We start from the raw sequence: 25,961 nt of genomic DNA, 5'->3' as shown, positions 1-25,961 counted from the left end.
CAGCTGTTGAAATCCGCATCAGTACTTGTACATTTCGATCCGAAAAAGAAATTAATTTTAGCATGTGATGCATCACCATATGGATTAGGCGCTGTACTTTCGCATAAAATGGACGACGGCAGCGACAAACCAATAGCTTATACATCTCGAACACTTACATCAGCAGAAAAGAATTATTCCGTTCTTGAGAAGGAGAGTCTGGCCATAATATTTGGTATCAAGAAATTTCATCAATATTTGTATGGACACCCCGTTACAATCATAACCGATCACAAGCCGCTCATAGGTTTATTTCGAGAAGATAAACCTATACCTACAATGGCCGCATCTCGAATTCAAAGGTGGGCACTGACTTTAGCTGCATATGAGTACACGATTGTATACAAAGAAGGGAGTTTGAATGGTAATGCGGATGGACTAAGTAGACTACCGCTGAAAACAAACATTGAAAAGACACCAACGCCAGGTGATACTATATTATTAATGGAACATTTAGCCACTACGCCAGTTGATGCTAAACAAATTCAAAAGTGGACACGCAAGGACACAATACTGTCTATGGTGCTTAGATACATTTTGAATGGATGGCCGTCAAAATGTCCCAGTGAAGACATAAGACCGTATTATAGTAGAAAAAATGAACTGTGTAGTCAGGATGGATGCATATTGTGGGGAGGAAGAGTAATTATACCACAACCAGGACGTGAAGCCATGTTAAATGAATTACACCAAGCACATCCAGGGATTACTAGAATGAAAAGTCTAGCAAGAAGCTATATATGGTGGCCGGGAATGGACAATGACTTGGAATTAACTGTTGTTAATTGTTATAGTTGTCAGGAAAACCGCAAATTACCAGCAGAAGCACCGTTACATCCGTGGGAATATCCGAGCCATCCGTGGTCAAGAATACACATTTTCAGTGCCAGAGATAGTAGTAAACAGAGATGTCATGCCACCTGTAAGTTGAACTCTTCATAAGTTCCTCAACATTGCTATAGTTTGCAATAAATGAATATTACATATGAAATATATGAATATCATGACACTTTATTTTACTTTGTTGGTACACGAACTGGAAATAAATATATACAAAAGGAGTAGTAGGCCCTTAAATAGCTCTCTTTTTTACACTAAATTTCAAATTTGGATTTATTGACCACTATCACAATGAATAATAGCTAAAATAGTGACAAGGTACAAACGACGCCTTTTTGTTGAAAATTGAAGTTCTTGTGTTCTGCTGATGACGTCATAAACAGTACTCATTTTTATTGTCCATGAAAAATCAATAAAAATTAGTAAATTTTATCTGTTTTTTGGACAAGAAACCTAAAGCACTTATGTAGACAAAATTGATTTTTGAAAAAAGTGTTTGTAATGACATTTTACATGTTAAACCTTGAATATCTAGTTTCTTGACACCTGCACTCTATGTTTACTGGTCCTAAATTTGGTTAAAATCTGGACAATTTTGTCAAATTTCCTCAAAATCACTTACTTTTGACCTATTTAGGATGAAAAAATCATCGTTTTCGAATAAAACTTTGACACAAATAGTTCTATTTAACTTTCTCACATGTCTTTATGACAACTTAAACATTTTTTACCTCTTACCATTGAACTTAAAATCAGGGTCAAATCTGTATACATCATGCATTATACCATTCTTTTTGATTATTTGGTAAATACATGTACAGTAGATTTTGACAACTCAATAGATATTCATTAAAAAATAAAACATATCAAGTACATTTAATCAAACAGATATTACAAATATTCATATGTTTTATTATCTTATAATAAATGTATCAACCATGCACTTCAACTGGTTGCTCATCTTTTTTAGGTTATCCTTGGGAAGAAAACAAAGCCTGCCAAGTCTCAACCAATCATAATGGAGGAAGGTCTCAAGGCAGATGATTTTGTTTTAACAAATCTGGAAAAGTACAGCGATGAGTGGCCACAAATTGGAAAAGTAATTTCAATTTGTGGTCACAATATACATATACTATGGTATAAGGGCAGTAAGTCTACAAGCTGGTCTCCATGCACAGTGCCTATTTCAGGACAAAGAGGAAAGAGGGAGCCTTTCACTGAAACAGTAACACGGGACCAAATTTGGAAAAGTGGTTTCAAATTAACCAACAATGGACACCTACCAAAATCTGTCAAGGATGCCATTGACAGATATTGAATAAAATATTTATTTTAACAGATAGAATGCACTTTATTATTTTAAAAAAGTTTATGAATAGCAACTTATTATTTAAAAGAGCCTAGAAGTAATTAAAGTTACCAACCATAATTTGCAATCATAAATAAATGATGATTGTATGAATAAAAGGTGATGTGGGAAAGGAGTCAATAAGACAGCAACATCTGTTACGAAAAAAACTCATCATTTACCATAAACACTTCATAGCAGTTGTACTATTAAAAGACACTTAGTATTCATGGAAAGCAAATTGAAAATAAAGTAGCCAACCAAAGAAGGTGATTTAAATTCCTGTATTTGTTTTAGTTGTGTACAATATGAAAATTTCACCCATCCAAAGTGGTAAATTCAATTTTTCATTCATTGGGTCCCCAGTATACTTTTTATAGAACTGCCCTTTCACACTATAAGTCAAATAGTTAATCTGATGCAGGTGAACTGAATTAAGATGTGGTAAGATTGCTAATTAGACAACTCTCCCCCAGAAAACTATAGGTCGTCCTTCAACAATGAGCAAAAACAAACTTGATCAATTCCAGGAAGAAGGTATATGCTTGTTTGCTGTTCTATCTGTAATTAAAAAAAGTCAGGAGTGTAGTCAGGTCAAACTGTAACAAACAAAAAATGGTGCTAATGTATTAAGTATCTCGGTTTTGGAAATGCACTTAAAGTAACAGACTCAATATATGACTTATGGTTGGGTCACATATCTGTCAGAATATTTTTATTATCCACTGAAATTTAATCTTCAGAAATTTATTTAGACTGATAAAATCAGTCTACCTCCATAACACTGACACATTTCTTCATCCTCATTTAGAATTTGTAGTTGAAAAAGCTAACTACATATATGTAAACATTTAAAAAAAAGTGAAAAAGATGACAATCAAAATGAACAGTAATATAATCAATTTTTATCTTAAAGGATAACCTCTGTATTGGCTTCTATAGTAGGTGACATAGTTTAATAAATTTACATCTGGCTCATTTGCTGACGTTGTCAATGGAATCTATGGTCTTCTAATTGGAGCAGTATGCTATAGTTTAAAGTTTTCAGTGATGGATTATTAATTTACATATCTTAAGGTTCTATTATCACCTTCATTTTATTGTACTACTAATCTGGATCTACAAAAAATGCAATCATTGTTCAAAGTATTATTTTTGATAATGTTGAATGAAGTGTTACCATTCCAGAATGGTCAATGTAGTGTTACCATTCCAGAATGGTCGATGTAGTGTTACCCTTCCAGAATGGTCGATGTAGTGTTACCCTTCCAGAATGGTCGATGTAGTGTTACCATTCCAGAATGGTCGATGTAGTGTTACCATTCCAGAATGGTCGATGAAGTGTTACCATTCCAGAATGGTCGATGTAGTGTTACCATTCCAGAATGGTCGATGTAGTGTTACCATTCCAGAATGGTCAATGTAGTGTTACCATTCCAGAATGGTCAATGTAGTGTTACCATTCCAGAATGGTCAATGTAGTGTTAATTTTCATTTAATTGATCTTTCAAAAGTATCCTTAGATTGACTATTCCAGAATGGTAACACAACATTGATAATTATAAAATGACAACAATAATTTAACTTTTCCAGAATGGTAACAGCACATTGACCATTACATAAACAAGTTTGAAAACCACAATGCTTGAGTGTTGTGACCATACATACATGATCACAGTGTTGTGACCACACATACATGATCACGGGTTTAACCACACATACATAACATGATCACAGTGGTGTGACCATACATACATGATCACAGGTGTGTAACCATACATACATGATCACAAAATAGTTTGTGGCCAATGGAAAGCCTTTTTTTAAGAAGAAAACTAATGACAATGCTACAGTAACATCCCATGATCCCATGATCTAAACCTTTCCATTTCTAGAATTTTTAATAAACTCTTAATCTAAAAAATTCGCTGTTATAAGAGCATGTTTCTCTTCCTTTTTCTTTGAAGTTACCCAGTTTTAACATGTACATAAATTTCTAATTTGCACAATTAAAAAAAAAAATTATACCGCTCGCTCCACTTGTAGAGCACCCACCTCAAGAAAACTCATTTTCAAGAATTTGTTACAATAAAAAAAAAATTTCACTCACTCGCCTCATATTTTTTTTTAGCTTTTGTCCAAAGAACTATAAATCAAATTGGTGTGGCTTTACTATTAATAAATCATTGTTATCCATTTTGTAAAGAATTACACAAAGAAAAATTTGATATTCAAAAATAAAATTTCAATAACCCTATTAATTTCAGTTCACTTATTTTTTTAAGTTATCTACTGATTTGAAATTTGATGTCATAATATTCTGAGGTAGCAGATTTGGTTGTACTGAATAAATTTCTATGCATTTATGTATTTATCAAAAGATTAATCTATATATGTATATAGTACATTATAACTTAACTTACTTGAATTCAACAGATATAAATATTCTATACTAGAAAAATCAAGAAGAGATTATTCCCTTAAATCTGTTAATTCAAGATAGTTATTGTGATTTTGAGTTAAACATGGTAGATAGATTTCATGGATATACTATAGCACCACATCAAGATATGAATACAATTAATAACTCTTTAACTGATCCAGCTAAAAAAAGATCGTCTACACTATTAACGAGGCTATGGTGCTGTTGGTATATAAAGGAGCCTAACTGGTTGAGGGGAAAAATATATTCTTTGGTTCAATCTGTTCAATCATTGACTCTGAATCCCAAGCTATAGAGTAAAATCCCTCTGGTATTTATACATGCATTTTAACAATAGTTCTGTGAGCATTGCATGATCATTTGGTTTTGAATCCTAGTATGGCAAAATGCATGGATTAAGTTTTCTATGCAATGTTTTAACATTTGTCCAACAGGTGACAGAGAATGGGATTATTGTTTTTTTGGAAAACCTAGTTTTATAAATTAAGATATTGGTTAAATCAAATATAAATACAGACCAATTCAAGTACACCTTCTAGGGTGCGCTCGACTTTAGTGACTCAGCACCAGGTGTTTTAGAATTTAAAGGTTGTTGAGGACTTTTTGTAAATAATAAATACTAGCACATCATAGAAAAACCAGTGAGTAATGTGTTTTAAAAATCTTATAACAAAAAATTCTGTGGATTTTCTACAAAAAACTTGGTTTTATTTTCATCAAATTCCTTTTAAAAAAAAAGCTCGGGGGGTGTCACTTACTATATAGTGGTAGGGATGAGCTGCTGCAATAGGTCACTTTTTCATGCTCTATGATATATGAAAAGGGTAAGAAATTCAGAATTAAATATATCAATAGGTTGATATTATCACTTGCTTGATTATATCATAAGTATCTAAAACTAATCAGATGTTCGTATTTATTTTTGATGCGTTAAACCACAGTTGTAAATGCATCACTTATTTGTCAAACCAATTAAACTCTACTTATTCTGATGTGGTATTTCCACTGATGCCAGTGATAGATGCAATAAATCCGACCATTTTGACATTTGCACCTAATTCAGTGGCGGATCCAGAAATTTTCATATGTGGGGGCCCACTGACTGACCTAAGAGGGGGCCCGCTCCAGTCACTCTTCAGTGATTCCCTATATAAGCAACCAAATTTTTTCCCAAAAAGGGGGGGCCCGGGCCCCCTGCCCCCCCCCCCCCCCCTAAATCCGCCTCTGTAATTAACATTCAAGGGTTTGTATACATAAAACATTAAACAATTATTTAAAGAAATTCCATTGTAAGAGGGAACGGCATTGTAACTTTTATCAGTTTTTAATTAATATTAAACATAAAACGATAACAAAGACAACAACACCGATCAATTACGGCATGGTAAGAGTTTATTATGGTCGACATGTTTCGCCAACAAGGGTGGCGTCTTCAGGACAATATTATACATGAAATCAAACAGTGAAGTACAAATTTGGCGGTTGTGTGGTTCGCCGAACAATAGAGGTTGTTATGACGACGTTATAGATATAAATAGAAAGAGAAAGTGAAAGTAAAATAAGAATCTATATACTAATGTACCAGAAAATGAAAAATATTCAAATATATCTATAGGTCTGTTTTTTGTTAATTGATATATATGAGGGGGGATAGGACCTTTATCGGGACTCCGGGATCGGGTGTTTTTAAGCTCGGGATTTCGGGATCCGGGAATCCTTTTTTTCGGATTTTGGGATGTCGGGATTTGCTTTATTTAAATTCCCAGATCCCGAAAGGACCTCGGGATTTCGTTTTTTCAAGTCCGGGATTTCGGGATCAAGACCTCTCCTATCCCCCCTCATATATGACAAGGTACATATTTTTGATAAACAAAATATATGAAAAGGGTGGGGTACTTGATACCAAAAAAAGTTTGTAGTGATCATAAACCTTTATCACCTTTAAAATAGCATCATTTTTCAATACACAGCCTGTAAATATCAACTGTATTTCTTCAGGTGGTAGTTTAATTCTTTTGGAAATTTTTCTTTTCACTTTCCATACATTCCAGTCAGTATCTACTTCGATTGTAAAAGACGAAGAAACATTGTATTTTACATTTATTACAATGTTTGTCATCTGAAAGCAATGTCACCTACTTTCAATTTCAGGTCAGAATTCAGAAGTGAAAGTAGATATCTATATTAGTATTACTACGCATAATTATACCTGATTAAACAGCTACAAATGTAATTATAAGCGAACATCAAACAATTTAAATAGTGTTTCAAAGTTATACGGTTATTTATGAATGTTAATGGACAATCAATTTTAATCTATAGATGTTAAAATATAAAAACTATATTGGCGGATGATGTCACGTGGAAGTAGTGATCAGACCACATGCAAAACAACATCATGGCTTTATTTCGAGTTGGAGGACAACTTCTTCGATCAGTAACAGAAAGTCGAACTACGTCGTTAGTTGCACTTTATCACAAAAATGTAAGAATATATATTTAAATGTATCTGAACACGTTTATTTGTCAATAAAGATTGCTTGTACAAATTGTAGATGTTTTCTTAGTTTTACATAAAAGTTATGCAATGCCAAGTCCTTCATCGAAAGTTTACATTTTTATACACACATTTATTCGATTATGATATCAGATTAGTTGTTTTGGAATAGGCATTTTTTTGTGAACCATATAAACAGTTACAAATAAATTCTGCCTTTATTTCTGACATGACATTTTCATGATTTTGCAGAAATTTGAGTTGTTGCCAAAGAGTTAAAAAGTTGTCTCCCTTGATGATTTTCAGTCAAATTAAATTATTGTAATAAAACATGACAGATAGAATGAATCACATATTCTATTCAAATTAAATTATTGTATTAAAACATGACAAATAGAATGAATCACATATTCTATTCAAATACTCAAACAAAAACTTATTCAACTTTTATTATTTTTATTTGAATAACAGGTAATTGATCATTATGAGAATCCCAGAAATGTTGGATCTATGAATAAAAACGACAAAGATGTGGGAACGGGATTGGTTGGTGCTCCTGCTTGTGGTGACGTCATGAAATTACAGGTATGATAACATTATACATTATATATATACAGTTTCCAGACTGTAATGGTAACCACCATCATCATCAATTGTTGGGGAGACGATTTGAAAGTGGAATAAATTGTTCATATAAAGTTTGACGATTTGGGAGTTCGACAATAATGTTAACCCTTTCACCGATAGCTGCCCAGACAGAAGCTACTCTGTCTGAGACGATGGCTTCCCTGGCTACTATTACTCAAGAGGGAGATCTTCATAATAAATGTCAATAAAAACTAGTCTGTAGTTATTTGTGTCTTTATTTCATTCACTAACACCATGTTCACAGTTTTGTTCATGTTTGATATTTTTTTCTTCATAAAATTTTCAAATTTTCGGCATGATCTAGTTGAAATTCTCAAAGATCTATTCTTTGACCCAAAATCATAATTTTTAACCCAAAACGGCAAAATTTTGAAAAATGAAATGAGGCTGTACAAATTCCTTACACTCAACGATGTCCATTCCAAGTGTTGTGTACATAAAACGACATTTTCAGTTTACTAGTTTGGCTTCAATTCTTCCATATTCTTTTTACAAAAATGTTCCTTAATTTTTAATTCTTGTAAATTTCCATTGATTTTGACACGGTTTTCAACAAACGGAAGCGCCATGTTTACACTTTCATCAGGGTATTCAACAAAGAAAGATAACTCGTGTTTGCACTGTTTTGAGCGGGAAATATAAAAGAGGTATTCCGATCCCGGTAAAACAGGACTCATCGTCAGCTGTCTGAAGCGTGAATCCCGGTAAACCAGGACTCATCGGTGAAAGGGTTAAACAAATAGAATTATTATATCCATTACATATAACTTACTCGAATGTTTGTTAATAACTGCTTTTTAATCCAATATTTAAAATCATTTCATATTACAATTTCACAACATTGTTTCGTGTTAACTTATCACATGATTTAAGCAGAATTTTGGTTATGAAAATTATCTTTCTTTAATTAAGAACTTTGATTTTAGAAGATCTATATGCAAATTACGTATTTCTGCTCATAAGCTTCAAATTGAAGTTGGTCGTTTTTCAAATATTCCACGAAATGAAAGAATTTGCAAAAAATGCTCCTCTGGCTGTGTTGAAGATGAAATCCATTTTTTAACTAACTGTGAAAATTTTAAATCGGATAGAGATGCTCTCTTTGACTTTGTTTGCCAAAGAATTCCGAATTTTTCTACACTTGATAATCAGCATAAATTTATTTATTTATTAAACTGTGAAGACAATCAGGTCCTTAGTGCTGTTGGTAAATTTATTAAAGTGAATATGAGTTAGTAATTGTATTGTAACTGTATGTAAAAAATTGTTTGTATCTATGTATCTATGCAAATCAATATTCTTTTGCCTTATTCATGTATGCTCTGTATGTCCCTTGTGGGCCCTTAATTGGAAATAAAATATGTTCTGTTCTGTTCTGTTCATGATAAAGACATGATCTGTTTAAGTCTGACCATTTGACATACAATTTTACACTACTTAAACCTGATTCCCAGAGATGATCAAAACAAAGTAATTAAATCGCCACAGCTGCATTTTCAGACGACTATTATTTGAGCTCTGAATGACTAAGACTGACCCACTGAAGGTGTCATAAAATTTAGGAATCCTGTTAAGATTAACAATTAACTTTCTACACTGTAATAAATTCTTTGGAAAATACTGTTATCTTTAACTAATCTTAGCAGAGGACAATGTAGTTTTATTTCAACATAATTATATTGAAAGTTAACGATAAAAATAAAACTTCCAAAAATATAAGTGCAATTAATAAAAAACGATTTCTACTCTATTAAAAATCTTAACTAAAAACAATCATACTACAGTGACTTGACTGTTAGTGTTGCTATCCACCAATTGCAACTCATTCAAAATTTTGACCAAATCGCAATTTGTTTTATAAAATCAAATTGTTCAACTGGTCAGAATATTGAACAAATTGTTCAGTCAAAATGTGAAAGTGCAAGGTGATAAAATAAAATATACTTACAATCCTATAAGACTTTAACTCCACTTTAATGATGTTATTACTAAATTTGTCTATCAATCTGTATAGTTATATTATAGCCATTACCATACTAAAGGTAAAATGTTTTATTTTGAATTACTATAAAAATGTCCAAACTAAGCTTTTATATAGTTTTTCTTTCGAAAAGGATTTTATATTTATTCCTAACTTTAGTTTGACTCAAGCAAGTGTTATGAAACTTATTATGTACAGATTGCTTACTACCTCATAACTCAAGTTGTACTTGGGTAGCTTCATTTTTACTGTTCTTGAGTTATGTCCCTATATAACATAATATGCAAGTGGGGATCATCTTCCATTTGTGTCCCATGGTCACATTCCCCCTTTTTTTATTTTTTGGTGTGGGATGGGGTTTGGAGGGTACCCTTAATTACCATTTGAAATGCTTTTGGTTATATCAGCTGATCTTGAAACATCTAGTTTTTATACGACCGCAAAAATTGAAAATTTTTTGGTCGTATATTGGTATCACGTTGGCGTCGTCGTCGTCCGAATACTTTTAGTTTTCGCACGCTAACTTTAGTAAAAGTGAATAGAAATCTATGAAATTTTAACACAAGGTTTATGACCACAAAAGAAAGGTTGGGATTGATTTTGGAAGTTTTGGTCCCAACATTTAAGGAATTAGGGGCCAAAAAGGGCCCAAATAAGCATTTTCTTGGTTTTCGCACTATAACTTAAGTTTAAGTTAATCGAAATCTATGAAATTTTGACACAAGGTTTATGACCACAAAAGGAAGGTTGGGATTGATTTTGGGAGTTTTGGTTCCAACAGTTTAGGAATTAGGGGCCAAAAAAGGGCCCAAATAAGCATTTTTGTTGGTTTTCGCACACTAACTTTAGTATAAGTGAATAGAAATCAATGAAATTTAAACACAAGGTTTATGACCACAAAAGGAAGGTTGGGATTGATTTTGGAAGTTTTGGTCCAAACAGTTTAGGAATAAGGGGCCCAAAGGGTCCAAAATTGAACTAAGTTTGATTTTAACAAAAATTGAATAATTGGGGTTCTTTGATATGCTGAATCTATAAATGTACTTAGATTTTTGATTATTGACCCAGTTTTCAAGTTGGTCCAAATCGGGGTCCAAAATTAAATTTTGTTTGATTTCATCAAAAAATAAATAATTGGGGTTCTTTGATATGCCAAATCTAACTGTGTATGTAGATTCTTAATTTTTGGTCCCGTTTTCAAATTGGTCTACATTAAAGTCAAAGGGTCCAAAATTTTCAATTGGAGTTATCTTTCTTTGTCCAGAATAGTAGTTGAATCAACTTAAATCATTGTTTTATACAATATACAATGTATATATTCACTTTTACTACCAACTGATAAATTAAAACAATCTTTACCATTCAGTGATAACAAGCACTTTTTTTACATTTTAATATGTATTTAAATGAGTAGTTATTGTTGCAAACTCCATTAGAAATTTGAATTGAGATCAGTTTTGGAATAAGGGAAAGGGGGATGTGAAAAAAAAATTGGGGGGGGTTCAATTTTTTTCATTTCAGATTTCATAAATAAAAAGAAAATTTCTTCAAACATTTTTTTGAGAGGATTAATATTCAACAGCATAGTGAATTGCTCAAAGGCAAAAAAAACTTTTTTAAGTTCATTAGACCACATTCATTCTGTGTCAGAAACCTATGCTGTGTCAACTATTTAATCACAATCCAAATTTAGAGCTGAATCCAGCTTGAATGTTGTGTCCATACTTGCCCCAATCGTTCAGGGTTCAACCTCTGCGGTCATATAAAGCTGCGCCCTGCAGAGCATCTGGTTACCTTTGGTGTTGTCATCTGTATCACCTATACTGTACAATTATTTTGTTAACTGTGTTATATTGAACAGCTCTTGTTCTTGTTGTTATTCTGAAAGAGTTCCGATATAGTTCTCATAAAACTAAATTTACCCTGCAACATGTGTTAAATTACAATTCTCATGATGATAATCATTAGAGATTGTTTTTGCTTTTACAATGTACATCTTACAGTATTTTCCTAAAAGAACTACTTGTATGTTTGGATAATATTTACAATTTCAAATTCTATATTGCAGATAAAAGTTGATGACAATGGGAAAATTGTTGATGCTAAATTCAAAACTTTTGGTTGTGGATCAGCCATTGCTTCAAGTTCCCTAGCAACAGAATGGATCAAAGGCAAATCAGTAAGTCTAAGTACAAGTTTACTAACAATGTTAGCTTTATATATTAGCTGAAGATCTAAATTGTATTGTACATGTATATGTTTGTTTTTCTTTTTGTTTTAACACCTGAATAAAGATACTCAAAATGTGCCATTCTGAATACAAACACAAATTTCTGAATATGAGCATTCACATTTGTATGTCTTACATAATACAAATTGGTAGTTTTCTTGATTCATAAGTACTGTAGTCAAAAGAGAAGAGGCGATTATTTCACAGACATTGAAAAATATTTGATCAATTTCAAATTAACTATTTTTATGAACTTAAGAAGTACGTTACAATTCAGATTATTTAATGGTTCAGTAGATTTAACCTGTTGGATTATTTGAAGAAAACACAATCATCAAAAAAGTCCCAATGACACTTGACAGTCATTCGCTGAATGAAGCATAGTAAAGATAGGAAAGTAAAATAAGAGACGAGGCGACATGAGCATTAAGAATCCATCATTTCCCATCAATCACTTAGCAGTTGCACACTACTTCTTGTTAATGTAAAACAAGAACTTTGAACTTTGTAGACATAAAGGACAAAACGGCTAAAAATAAACTGATAATCATACAGATGATTTGTATGACTCTTCCAAGTTACAAGTGAACAAACTCAATCAATTTTATTGCAGGTTGATGAAGCAAAGGGGATAAAGAATACAGATATTGCTAAAGAACTTTGTCTGCCTCCTGTAAAACTACATTGTTCTAGTAAGTAGTTAGTTTGCCACTAATAATTATTTTCGTAAGTTACAAATAAACAATGTATAGCGGTCTACTAACCATTCAACTTTCATTGTTGTCTTAAGTTATACATTTTGTAGCAGTTTACCACCATTCAACTTTCATTGTTGTCTTAAGTTATACATTTTGTAAAAGTTTACCACAAGTCAACTTTCATTGTTGTCTTAAGTTATATATTTTGTAGCAGTTTACCACCATTCAACTTTCATTGTTGTGTTAAGTTATATATTTTGTAGTAGTTTACCACAAGTCAACTTTCATTGTTGTCTTAAGTTATATATTTTGTAGCAGTTTACCACCATTCAACTTTCATTGTTGTCTTAAGTTATATATTTTGTAGTAGTTTACCACAAGTCAACTTTCATTGTTGTGTTAAGTTATATATTTTGTAGTAGTTTACCACAAGTCAACTTTCATTGTTGTCTTAAGTTATATATTTTGTAGCAGTTTACCACCATTCAACTTTCATTGTTGTCTTAAGTTATATATTTTGTAGTAGTTTACCACCATTCAACTTTCATTGTTGTCTTAAGTTATATATTGTGTAGTAGTTTACCACCAGACAACTTTCATTGTTGTCTTAAGTTATATATTTTGTAGTAGTTTACCACCAGACAACTTTCATTGTTGTCATAATTTATGATATCTACCAACCAGTTGACTTTCATTGTTGTCTTTATGTTATAATAGTTTACTGTTGTTTGCTCTATGGTCTGGTTGTTTTCTCTTTGACACATTCCCCATTTCCATTCTCAATTTTACCACCAGTTATTACCCACTAATTGTAAGAATTAATTACAGAAAAATGATGTATGACTCATTGATTTCTAAAGTCAGAATCATTGGTTGCAGGACTTCCAAGTAGGTCAACTGTAAATTATTTCTTCTTCTCACAGTGAGATGACAATGTTTCCTTCTTCCTTTTTATGCCCCACCATAGGCAACAGGGCCTGGGTCATTTAGTGTCCATCTATCTTTCTGTTTCATTTTTGTTTCCTTACTCTTTAATTAGTTTGCCTTTTACAAATTGAGTTTATGAAACTCATACTTAATGCTGAGAACCAAAAAAAGCAGACAGAGTTTAAATTTGGGCAGTAAGTCAGATTTCAAATGGTTTTTTTTTTTCTGCTCTCTAATTTAAGATTGTTCACATCCAGATTTTATGTAAATTGTACACAACAATGCTTAGAGCCACAACACATGAGTTCAAAAATGGGTTGTGTATCATTTACCGTTCTAGAGTTATGCCCCTTATTTAATTTGAAAACTTATAAGCATTAGAGTCCTCAGACACATTCTTCTTTTATTTTCTCATTACCTTAAATTTCAATATGTTGAAGGTACTTAAAAAAAATTGTTCTTTTATTGCGAACCCTATTATAGTTTTCCAGAGATTCACCTGCAAGTAACCTGTCCATTTAAACTTTTGGAAGTTCTATTGTCCAATCTAACAAATACAGTAGCTATTGTTCTCTGTTTAGTTTATTCAATGGGACCTTTAAATTTCTTGCAAGAGAAATTTATCACTCTCTGATTAATTTACCTGAACAAAAAATTGAACTGTCAATGGTGGAAATGCATGTACAAATAAGTAATTATAAAACTGCATGTGATGTTGTTTTTAATCAATCAATAACACATTTTCGATTTGTTTGATATAAACACTGATTTAAAAATTAAAAGTTGATTTCTGATCAAGTTTGAACATTTTACCTATTAAAATGTGCTTTTTTTAGTCTTAGTTTTAAAAACTTGAAATGATATTAATGTTTTAATAAAGGTCTTCGTAATTGTATTCTTTATAACTGAACAACCCCAAAAAACATGCAAATTCTTTGAAACATAAATGCATGCAGTAGTTAAAAAATTTTATAATTAAATCAGTGCTTATATTGAACAGATTGAAAATATTTTATTGATATTGAATAAATACTGTATCACATGCAGTTTATGTGAGTTTATACATGTATTTCAGTCAACAAAGAAGATATTTTTTTTGGTCAGGCAAATTAATCAATGAGTGATAGATTTCTCCTAGAATAAATTTAAAGGTCCAAGTGAATAAACTACATAGAGAACACTAGCTATTGTATTGATTCAATGGGACAGGTAAACTTGCAAAAGTTTAAATACATTTGTCAAGAGCAGACGACTCTGTGGTAAACTTTCATTTGGTTCGCAATAAATAGAACAAATTTTGGTAGCATCTTAGCTGCGATGAGTTGTATTATATGAGCATTTTTTTTTTAATGATATTAGATACTGGATTCCTGTTTTTCATTATTTCTTTACTACTTTTACAGGCAAGACTCTTCGTGGGAACAAATTTTGAATAAAATATATGTTTTAAGCCATAAAAGGTGATCGTATGGCGTAGAAAAAGAATCTCCACTTTTTCACATTTTGTCAGACTTTGTTATGATATATTTCTTTATCATGTGAACAAAGCAGTTTCCAAACTTTAACAACCATTGGTGTAATATGAATATAATTTCAAAAAGCTGTTTATTTAGAATCATGTTTTCTTATTACAGGCATAGATTACATTAGCCGTATTTGGCACAACTTTTTGGAATTTTGGAACCTTAATGCTCTTCAACGTTGTATTTTTTTGGCTTTATAACTGTTTTTATATGAGCGTCACTGATGAGTCTTATGTAGACGAAATGCGCGTCTGGCATTCTAAATTATAGTCCTGGTACCCTTGATAACTATTTTAATTAATATATAAAATATATTTTTTCCAGTGCTTGCTGAGGATGCTATACAAGCAGCACTCAAAGATTACAAGTTGAAGAATAAACCAGAAGAGGCAGTTATGTGAAAGAAACTATTTGTATCAATAAGCAGTCGTCATGTTTGTAAATAAATCAACGAAGACTTAACTATTTTGGAACTTGAAAACACTGAAGATTTGACTTTTTTATTTGGTTTTCATTTTATTTTACAGTTTTACTTTTGTACATGGAGCTATGGCAATTTTCCAAACTTTATTCAAGCCAATCTGAATTCTAAGCTTTCATTTACACGACAAAGCATTTAATAAATAACTATTGGTGAAATATTATTATACAATAACAGATTATAGAAAAATTGTATGCTAAATATATATATGATTTATCACTTTAATGATGTTTGTGTATTTAATTTATGTTAATAAAGTAATTGGATATTAAAGTTATAATACATTATTTTAGTTTCTACAATAACATTTTCACATCTAATATTTGACTTTCATTATTTAACTGGACTTACCTTATTCAAAATAAAGCCCAGGCCATATGATTTCTGACATTTCTAACTTGTTTAAAATCACCCCATTATTATTAATGACATCAATATCATTGTCAAAATATAGCCAAGGTTTATGATTCATGAAGTCAATACCTTAGTCAAAATATAGCCCAAATTATGTGATTTATAACATCAATATAATATGCTGTTGTTAAAATATGAGTTATGTCCCTATTTATACGACGGCATAATTTAAAATTTTGGGTCGTATATTGGTATCACTTTGTCGTCGTTGTTCACGTCGTCTGAAGACATGTGGTTTCCGGACTATAACTTTAGTATGAGAACATAGAAATCTATGAAATTTAAACACAAGGTTTATAACCACAAAAGGAAAGTTGGTGTTGGTTTATGGTCCAAACAGTTTAGGAATTCAGGGCTAACAAAGGGCCAAAATAAGCATTTTTTTAGTGTTCAGTCAATGTCTTGTGGAATGGTGTATGGATCTCTCTGAAATTATACCACAAGTTTCCATATCACAAAGGGATGGTTAGGATTAGCTTTGTTGGTTATGGTTCAAACGTTTAGGAATAAGGGGCAAAAAATGGAGAAATCACTTTTAAAGTAGTGAAAGGGAGGTAATCCAATCACAAAATATACCTTTTATATATACAATGTTGGATTACACTGCTTTTATCATAAATTATGAATAAAGAAATCTAGTATTGTCTTTAGATGATTAGCTGTCAATTAATTTTTAGAAGTTATCAATTAAAAAATATAGATTAAGGAATATTGATTTTAGCACTAAGTCATTTTTAGGGCATTTTATAGCTTGCGGTATGGCTTGAGCCAAGTGTGTTGAAGTTTGTACTTTGACATATGATGGTTTACTTTTACAAATTGTGACTTGAATTTAGAGTTGTTCATTGGCACTCTTACAATTGTCTTTAAAGGGCAATAACTCCTGAAGGGGTCGGTTGACAATTATTGTCATATTAATTTTTTTGTAGATCTTACTTTGCTGAACATTATTGCTGGTTACAGTTTATATCTATAAATATTCAAGATAATAACAAAAAACTGCAAAATTTCCTTTATGGTAGTACTCAACACCTTCACCAAAATCAATTGGGCTCGTTTTAATTTTCATAAAATTTTGAAAAAGTATTTACTTTGACTCTTTGACAAAAATATAAAAAAATAAAAACATTTGAACCAACCAATTTATCAGAAAAATTACACTGGTTATATAGCTGTTTCACAAACACTAATTTTGATCATGGAGAAGCTTAATATTTCTTTTACAACACAACGTAAGTAAAACGTTTAGCTGATTTTACAGAGTTATCTCCCTGTAGTGTTAGGTACCCCCTTAAACTACGTATTTAGTGGCAGCAACCCAACAATGGGTTGTTCGAGTTGTCTGAAAATTTCTGGTCTGACCAATTGAACAATTTTACCCCCATATATGATATGAGCGTCATTTTGATATGAGTGTCACTGATGAGTCTTATGTAGACAAAACGTGTATGGTGTATTAAATTATAATCCTGGTACCTTTGATAACTTTTACCCCATGTCAGATTTGCTCTAAAAGCTTTAGTTTTTGAGATATAAGCCAAAACATGCATTTGACCCCTATGTTCCTTTTTAGCTCACCTGGCCCGAAGGGCCAAGTGAGCTTTTCCCATCACTTGTCGTCCGTCGTCGTCGTCCGTCGTCGTTAACTTTTACAAAAACTGTAAACAGCAATAATGTTCAGCAAAGTAAGATTTACAAATAAGTCAACATGACCGAAATGGTCAGTTGACCCCTTTAGGAGTTATTGCCCTTTATAGTCAATTTTTAACCATTTTTCGTAAATCTTAGTTATCTTTTACAAAAATCTTCTCCTTGGAAACTACTGGGCCAAATTAAACCAAACTTGGCCACAATCACAATTGGGGTATATAGTTTATAAAATGTGTGGCGTGACCCGGCCAACCAACCAAGATGGCCGCCACAGCTAAAAATAGAACATAGGGGTAAAATTCAGTTTTTGGCTTATAACTTAAAAACCAAAGCATTTAGAGCAAATCTGACGGACGTAAAATTGATTATCAGGTCAAGATCTATCTGCCCTGAAATTAACAGATGAATCGGACAACTTGTTGTTGGGTTGCTGCCCCTGAATTGGTAATTTTAAGGAATTTTTGATGTTTTTGGTTATTTATCTTGAATATTATTATAGATAGAGATAAACTGTAAACAGCAATAATGTTCAGCAAAGTAAGATTTACAAATAAGTCAACATGACCGAAATGGTCAGTTGACCCCTTTAGGAGTTATTGCCCTTTATAATCAATTTTGAACCATTTTTCGTAAATGTTGGTTATCTTTTACAAAAATCTTCTCCGCTGAAACTACTGTGCAAAATTAAACCAAACTTGGCCACAATCACAATTGGGGTATCTTGTTTATAAAATGTGTGGCGTGACCCGGCCAACCAACCAAGATGGCCGCCACAGCTAAAAATAGAACATAGGGGTAAAATTCAGTTTTTGGCTTATAACTCAAAAACCAAAGCATTTAGAGCAAATCTGACATGAAGTAAAATTGATTATCAGGTCAAGATCTATCTGCCCTGAAATTTACAGATGAATCGGACATCTTGTTAGTGGGTTGCTGCCCCCGAATTGGTAATTTTAAGGAAATTTTGATGTTTTTGGTTATTTATCTTGAATATTATTATAGATAGAGATAAACTGTAAACAGCAATAATGTTCAGCAAAGTAAGATTTACAAATAAGTCAACATAACTGAAATGGTCAGTTGACCCCTTTAGGAGTTATTGCCCTTTATAGTCAATTTTGAACCATTTTTCGTAAATGTTGGTTATCTTTTACAAAAATCTTCTCCTCTGAAACTACTGGGCCAAGTTCATTATAGATAGAGATAATTGTAAGCAGCAAGAATGTTCAGTAAAGTAAGATTTACAAACACATCACCATCACCAAAACACAATTTTGTCATGAATCCATCTGCGTCCTTTGTTTAATATTCACATAGACCAAGGTGAGCGACACAGGCTCTTTAGAGCCTCTAGTTTAGTCGTAGCAGCCATGTTTGTCGATGGATCAAAACTTCGGACACAATTTATAAACTAGATACCCTAAGGAACATTAAGTTAAAGTTTGAAGGTATTTGGCCTAGTAGTTTCAGAGGAGAAGATTTTTAAATAGTTTATGACGACAAACAACAGACGAGAACTGACCCAAATGATGGCCTTTTGGGTCCCATGTGAGCTTAAAAGATGTGGTATGAGACAACTATCCACAAGAGACCAAATGACACAGAAATTAACAACTATAGGTCACTGTACTGCATTCAACAATAAGCAAAGCCCTTACTGCATAGTCGGCTATAAAAGGTCCTGAAATGACAAAATAAAACAATTCAAATGAGAAAACTAACAGCCTAATATATGTACATAAATTGAGCAAAAAACAAATTTGTAACACATGAATAAAGGACAACCACTAAATTTCAGGCTCCTGACTTGGGATAGGCACATACATACAGAATGTTGAGAGTTAAACATGTAAGCGGGATACCAACCCTCTCTCTAACCGGGGACAGTGGTATAAGAACGAACTATAAAAATCAGTTGAAAAAGGCTCAACTCATCAGATGGTCAAAAATACAATGCTCATTTTTGAAAATGGTAATTTCATTCAACAGTTTTGGATACGTTGCGAATGAAAAGTACACCTATATCGAAAATGACAAATATTCTGACAGATTATAAACACTCGCATTATATTACGTTATATGATTAAAAAGATTTTGTTTTAACCCCTAAAACCGAACAAACATTGTAAACTGGTTCAAAGAACAATGCCCCCTGTTTGGGATCAATTGATAATTTCGACCGGGTTGGTTTACATGTAGATGTTATTTTGCTGCTTTGTTTCTCTCTAATCCTATATGCTAAACAGGGGCGGATGCAGGAATTTTCGAAAGGGGGGGTGCTAACCCAGGGCAAAGGGGGGGTGCAAAACATATGTCCCGATACAAATGCATTGATCGGCAAAAATAAAGGGGGGGTGCGCACCCCCGGAACCCCCCCCCCCCCCCCTGGATCCGCCACTGAGGTAGCAACGTCAATGTTCTTATTTATCTGCCATGACAAAATATTTTATTTCCTCAGACACAAACGTGTACAAGAGGTCAAAACATGATAAAGTATACATATAAATCGACAGCAGAGTAGTGTACGATAATTGCACGTGATTTTCATGACATTGAGACATATACATTATATATAATACCTATTGAGTTTAGAGGATTACATATGTACAGAATTCTTTCTTATTAATCAGTGATTGTGAGTACATAAATATATATAAATGTATAAAAATTGCATCTACAAAAAATAAGTAATCTTTCTAAGGAAAGTACATACTTTCCTATACACCTTTATGTTGCAAAATGAAAGTAAACCGATTATTTTTTTCCTTGAAGGATATTGTAGGTAATAATTAGGTACAAGATTTTGTCTAAGAAGTGATACACTAGGATGTGAACAAACACACAAATAGTGATATTCATCGCCAATATTTTGATTACATAGATGACATGTCCTATTTTCTTTTAAAGTATTTTTCCATCTTCCCGTTTCAATTGGGAATTTAAGATTTGAACATTTAAATTTAGCCATATACAATCTATCAGTATTTCCCAATCGAAGTAAATATACTTTTGAATTTACCATAGAATTCTCCTCTTGAAGAATTATTAATTACAGAAAACCATTGTTGTATAAACTGATCAAGAAGTTTTTGTTGGACAAGAGATTTCAATATTTCTCTATTCATAGGTATTTGATCATTCCATAAAAAAGTAAGACCACATTCATCAAAAATGGATTTAATGTACGTAACCCATTTAAAATATGTGGGTTTACTCTGGTGAAGTTGTATCATAAGTCTATATAAAGTATGAGATAACTTATTCTCACTTGAGAGCATATCATTCCAAAACATAACCATACGTAGCTTAATAGCAATATCAATGGGATAACGATCCAGTTCCCCGTAAACCATAAAATTTGGCGTACTTTTCCTCACGTGCAGAATATTTTTACAAAACTGCAAGTGCATCCGTTCCAATCCCTGTTTATTTTCAAATCCCCATTCTTTCACTAGAGTAAATCATTATAGATAGAATAAGACAATCAAAAAGCTTTAGCTGTATATCTACGAGTATTACAATATTTCTTATCTTTCTATATAGTGCATACAATGCTTTATTGGACTGTTCCAATAATTTCTTTCTAGCTGAACAAAAAGAGCCGTTATAATTGAATACAATACCCAGATAAGTATATGAGTCTAATACATCAATATTTTTACCATAGATTTCAAAATCTGATTTAACCTTGAATTTCTTTTTGCTGAAAATTACAATTTTAGTTTTACTAGTATTAACTGTGAGTTTCCACTCATTACAATATTGCTCAAAAACAGTCAATGCATGTTGCAGATCCTCCTCTGACTCAGATAAAATAACTGTGTCATCTGCATATAATATTATAAATATTTTTACATAACATAATAAGGTTTCTTTGCATTTATCTGATATATTTTCAAGGTCTTTAACATCATTATCTAATAAAAATTTCTCCAAATCATTCAAAAAGAGAGAAAAAAGAAAGGGGGATAAATTTTCCCCTTGTTTCACTCCTATATTACAACTAAAAAATGCAGAAATATCCTTTCCCATTCTAATACATGTCTGGATATTCTGATACATATTATGTATAACTCTCAATATTTTGCCTTGAATATTATATTGTAGCATCTTTTGCCAAAGTCCAGCTCTCCAAACTGTATCAAATGCACTTTTGAAATCAATGAAACAGTGGCGGATCCAGGGGGGGTTCCGGGGGTGCGCACCCCCCTTTATTTTTGCCGATCAATGCATTTGTATCGGGACATATGTTTTGCACCCCCCCCCCTTTATCCTGGGTTAGCCTGGGTTAGCACCCCCCTTTCGAAAATTCCTGCATCCGCCCCTGATGAACGAGTAAAATAATTTTTTACCAAATGAAAAATATAGAGAAATAAGTGAGTGTAAAACAAAAATATTATCCATAGTAGAAAACCCTTTTCTGAACCAAGCCTGTGCTCCTGTAATTAAACCTATTTCATCTGACAATTTATTCAATCTATTATTGAGCACAGCAGTGAATGTTTTACTAAGACATGAATTGAGAGTAATACCTCTGTAAGAATTCGGGTCAGATTTGGAACCCTTGTTCTTGAAAATTGGAACCATTATTCCTTTGGTCCAGCATTCTGGTATAATACCCGTATCTAACACAATGTTAAATAACATTACATACACATTCATCATATCATCTAATGTACATTTAATAAATTCATTTAATATATTATCATATCCAGCAGATTTATTATTCTTTAATTTTTTTACAGCATATTTTATTTATTCTACTGTTACTGGAGAATTTAACAATTCTTCTATATCTGGTGGTAAATTATTAACATGATCATCAATATCTATATCAATTTCATCATGTACATTATTTTCATTCATGGATTTAAAATAATCATGTAATGTTTCTACAGATATTTCAGATTTCTCATCTTTATTTTTAACAAATTTATTCAAAATTTTCCAAAACTCTTTCCCTTGTTTTTTTGACGTATTTCTCAGTTTTTGTTCAAAGTCAAATTGATAGTTTTTGTATGCTTGGTTTGTAACCATCTTGTATGATTTACTTGTCTCTAGTAGTTGTTTGCGTGTTACTTCATTTTTGTGAATGTTATAACGTTTTCTGGCTTTATGAATTTTTTTTCTCTCGAAGTGAGACATTTATTTGTGTACCAGGGTTTTGAGTTCGGTTTCTTTCGTGATTTGTAGTGCGGTTTTGAAAGTGTCGCCTTTGCCGTATTTTGGAAAAGCTCATTTATTTCTCCGGTGATGTTGTCTATGTCTTGTTGAGTGCATGGATCACGTGTGTATATGTTTTCAAGGTCATTCATTATATTGGTCAGCTGATTTTGACTATTGTGAAATGTATTTACAAATTCGTTTCTGTTATTGTCGTTCCACTTGATTGAAGTTGAATTTTGTGATGTATCATGTGTAATTTCATCATGTGGTAATACTGATTTAAAAACAAAGTGTATTGCATTGTGAACATCAGAAAAAAGTGGTACAAAATCAAGTATCTTAAATTCATCTACTATTAAAAGAGAACAATCTATAATACTAAAATTACGAGGTCCAATTTGTCAGCCGTCATCACGTAAAAAACGACGAATCACAGAATTCAACTTTATATATAACTAATATAGTACAAAGGTGTAGATTAAAAATTACACCACTCCAGGCCCTTTTGTTTTCCACGTAATTAATATTGCCAATAATTAAGAAGTTCCGGGTCGAGTCCGCTTCCGATACCAATAGTATATTCACCTGTTACCTATTACCTTATCTGTACGTTCCGCATCTGACAGGCGCACCACCAACCGTTGTATTCAGGATTAATATGCTATATACACGGGTCATAACCACAGGGTTGACACTACTAAATTGTCAAATTGTTACCTATTGTAGTATTTTAATCAGTAAGACTTTCTAAGATAACAATACGAATACTAAAAATCTGGACTAAAAATAAGGCGTATAGGTACAGTTTTCAATTTGTTAGTGGGCATGACGTAAAACAGCGAAGCAAAGAATTCAACTTTATTTATAACTTATATAGGACAATGCTGTTGATTAAAAAATACTCCATTCCAGGACATTTTGTTTTCCAAATAATTAATATTATTGTTTCAGTTCGACGGGTTCAAACAGAAAGACTTGAAAGCAGAGAAAAACTGTGTATCTTATAATCGGCATGACTTTATCAGATGACAATACTAATACTAAAATAAGGCTTGCGCATAGTTATATACTTTAATTCAGTCACGGACCCGTGATATCACGGGTGTGTTCTAGTTTGGATGATAAAAGCAAATAATCAATAACACTGATATCTTTACATGTAGTACGTCCAATACCTATATCAGAACCAAGTCTGGAGTTAGCTATATAAACATTGAGTTTTTTACACATATCCAACAGTTTATGACCATAATTATTAATATTGCAATGACACTCTGACATTCGAGATAACGGTATATTTTGAAGCTTCAATTGTTCATAATCTAACATGTATGACAAAATTTCATCATCACTTTCTAATTCAAAAATACCAATCAATGACTCATCAGGAACAATAAAATCATCTCGTGTTCCCGTTTTTGCATTAAAATCACCAATAAGAGAGACATATGAATCAAATTTATCAACTAATGTCAATAATTCAATTTCAATTTCTTCAAATGCATCAATATTTGCATATTTAGAACTTTTCGGTGGCCTATAAACAGCACCAAATAAAACATCTTTTTCACAGTTTAGTAGACATTTTTGAAATTTAAACCACTGTACATTTTGACTTTCACTTTCAATAAAACTGATGAACTGTTTCAAAATATTTGAATGAGAAAATGTCAAATTAAAGTAATTATTTACATGTAAAAATGCAATGGAAATTTTAGTTCTTATGTTTTAATGTTGTGCATTAATATTTTATTCAGTCGGGATTCGACTTCGTCCAATTTCGCCATTATTGGGATGAGGCGCTGAAACTTGAAAACTGACAAATTGATCCACATAGCGCTATCACGATCCTTAAATAGATGCAAGTTGTATTTTAAAAGACATATATAGAATGATAGGTAGTTTCGTTTTTGATACTGACTATATCATGTGGAATATCTAAACGAGCCCGTTAGGGCGAGTTAAGATATTCCACATGATATAGTCAGTATCAGTGAAGAAGATATACAAATAAATCGACTTGGCCGATATCCTAATAAAACTTATCGACCTTTAATTAAGTGGGTTTTTTTTTTCATTTCATTGCGTTTTTACACGCCCGTCACAATTTTGACAGGACGTATTATTGTATATATATATCCGTCCGTCCGTCTGTCCTTCCTTCCATCCGTCCGTTCCCCCATCTATAAGTCCTTCTGTCCGTCCGTCCGTCTATCTATCCGTCTATCCTTCTGTCCAGCATAAACATGTCGCACCGTAACTTGAGAACAGCTTATCTAGTTTTAATGAAACTTAACAAAGTTATTTCTTGAAATGGTCAAACGATCTGTAAACCTTTTAGTGAAAATCAAATTAAATCTTTTTGAGTTACAGAACTTTGTAAAACAACAATGTGTTTGTTTTTTTAACATGTCGCGCCATATCTCAAAACGATTTATCCTTATTGCATCAAACTTTACACACTTCTTAGTAATATAAATCTTAACTTCTGCGTACTTTTTGGTGATGTTTTAAATTTTGTTTATTAAGCGTTATTTAGTTTTTTTTGTAAAAAAAAAAAGGGGGGGGGTCACATATTGTGATGTATTTCAAAACCTATATAAAAAATATCATAATGTTAATGTTAAAAAAATAATTAGATATCAGTGTTTGCTATTGAGTATATTCCATTTACAATTAGTTTGAAGATCAGTGGAATAACAGATACGACTTTCATAAGAAAAATGTGTAGTACTATAATTACCTATGTAAATAAATGTAAACACGCCAAGTTTACTTTATGATAAATATATATTTAAATTCTTTCGAAAGACAATGTTCAGATCCGTGTTAACGTTGCTTTTCATAAATTGTTGGTTTTAAAAAAATATAAAAAAACCGGGTGATATATATAGACGAAACCGGGTGATTGTGTAGTATAAGCAACAATGACGAAACCGGTGTATTTTAATTTGACATGACCAATTCTTTCGTTCCATACACAGAAATGCAAGTATTGAGATGCTCATAATGACTAGTTTTGCAATCTCCGTGTCAGTATTTATCTTCCCGTATCTTTCTTTCCGTACAATATGAA

The 25,961-nt window shown here is 32.1% G+C and overlaps 2 protein-coding genes across 2 annotated transcripts in view; one reads left to right on the top strand and one right to left on the bottom strand.

The window, feature by feature from the left end:
- The window catches only part of LOC143047210 (E3 ubiquitin-protein ligase parkin-like), a 46,088-nt gene extending 39,248 nt beyond the window's left edge, over positions 1-6,840 (bottom strand). Inside the window, 1 exon segment of the mRNA XM_076220210.1 lies at positions 6,610-6,840. Within this exon segment, the coding sequence (XP_076076325.1) occupies positions 6,610-6,789 (180 nt within the window). The 5' untranslated portion in view covers positions 6,790-6,840.
- LOC143047209 (uncharacterized) lies at positions 920-2,223 on the top strand. Its single transcript, XM_076220209.1, has 2 exons — positions 920-961; positions 1,850-2,223. Exons 1-2 carry the CDS (start codon positions 953-955, stop codon positions 2,195-2,197), a joined length of 357 nt encoding a protein of 118 aa, XP_076076324.1. The 5' UTR covers positions 920-952; the 3' UTR covers positions 2,198-2,223.
- Positions 6,841-25,961: the final 19,121 nt, after the last annotated feature.

This window comes from Mytilus galloprovincialis, chromosome 10, assembly GCF_965363235.1.
Source record: "Mytilus galloprovincialis chromosome 10, xbMytGall1.hap1.1, whole genome shotgun sequence".
NCBI lineage: Eukaryota > Metazoa > Mollusca > Bivalvia > Mytilida > Mytilidae > Mytilus > Mytilus galloprovincialis.
Note: the sequence above shows the minus strand (reverse complement) of the source record. Positions and strands in the feature narration are given on the sequence as shown.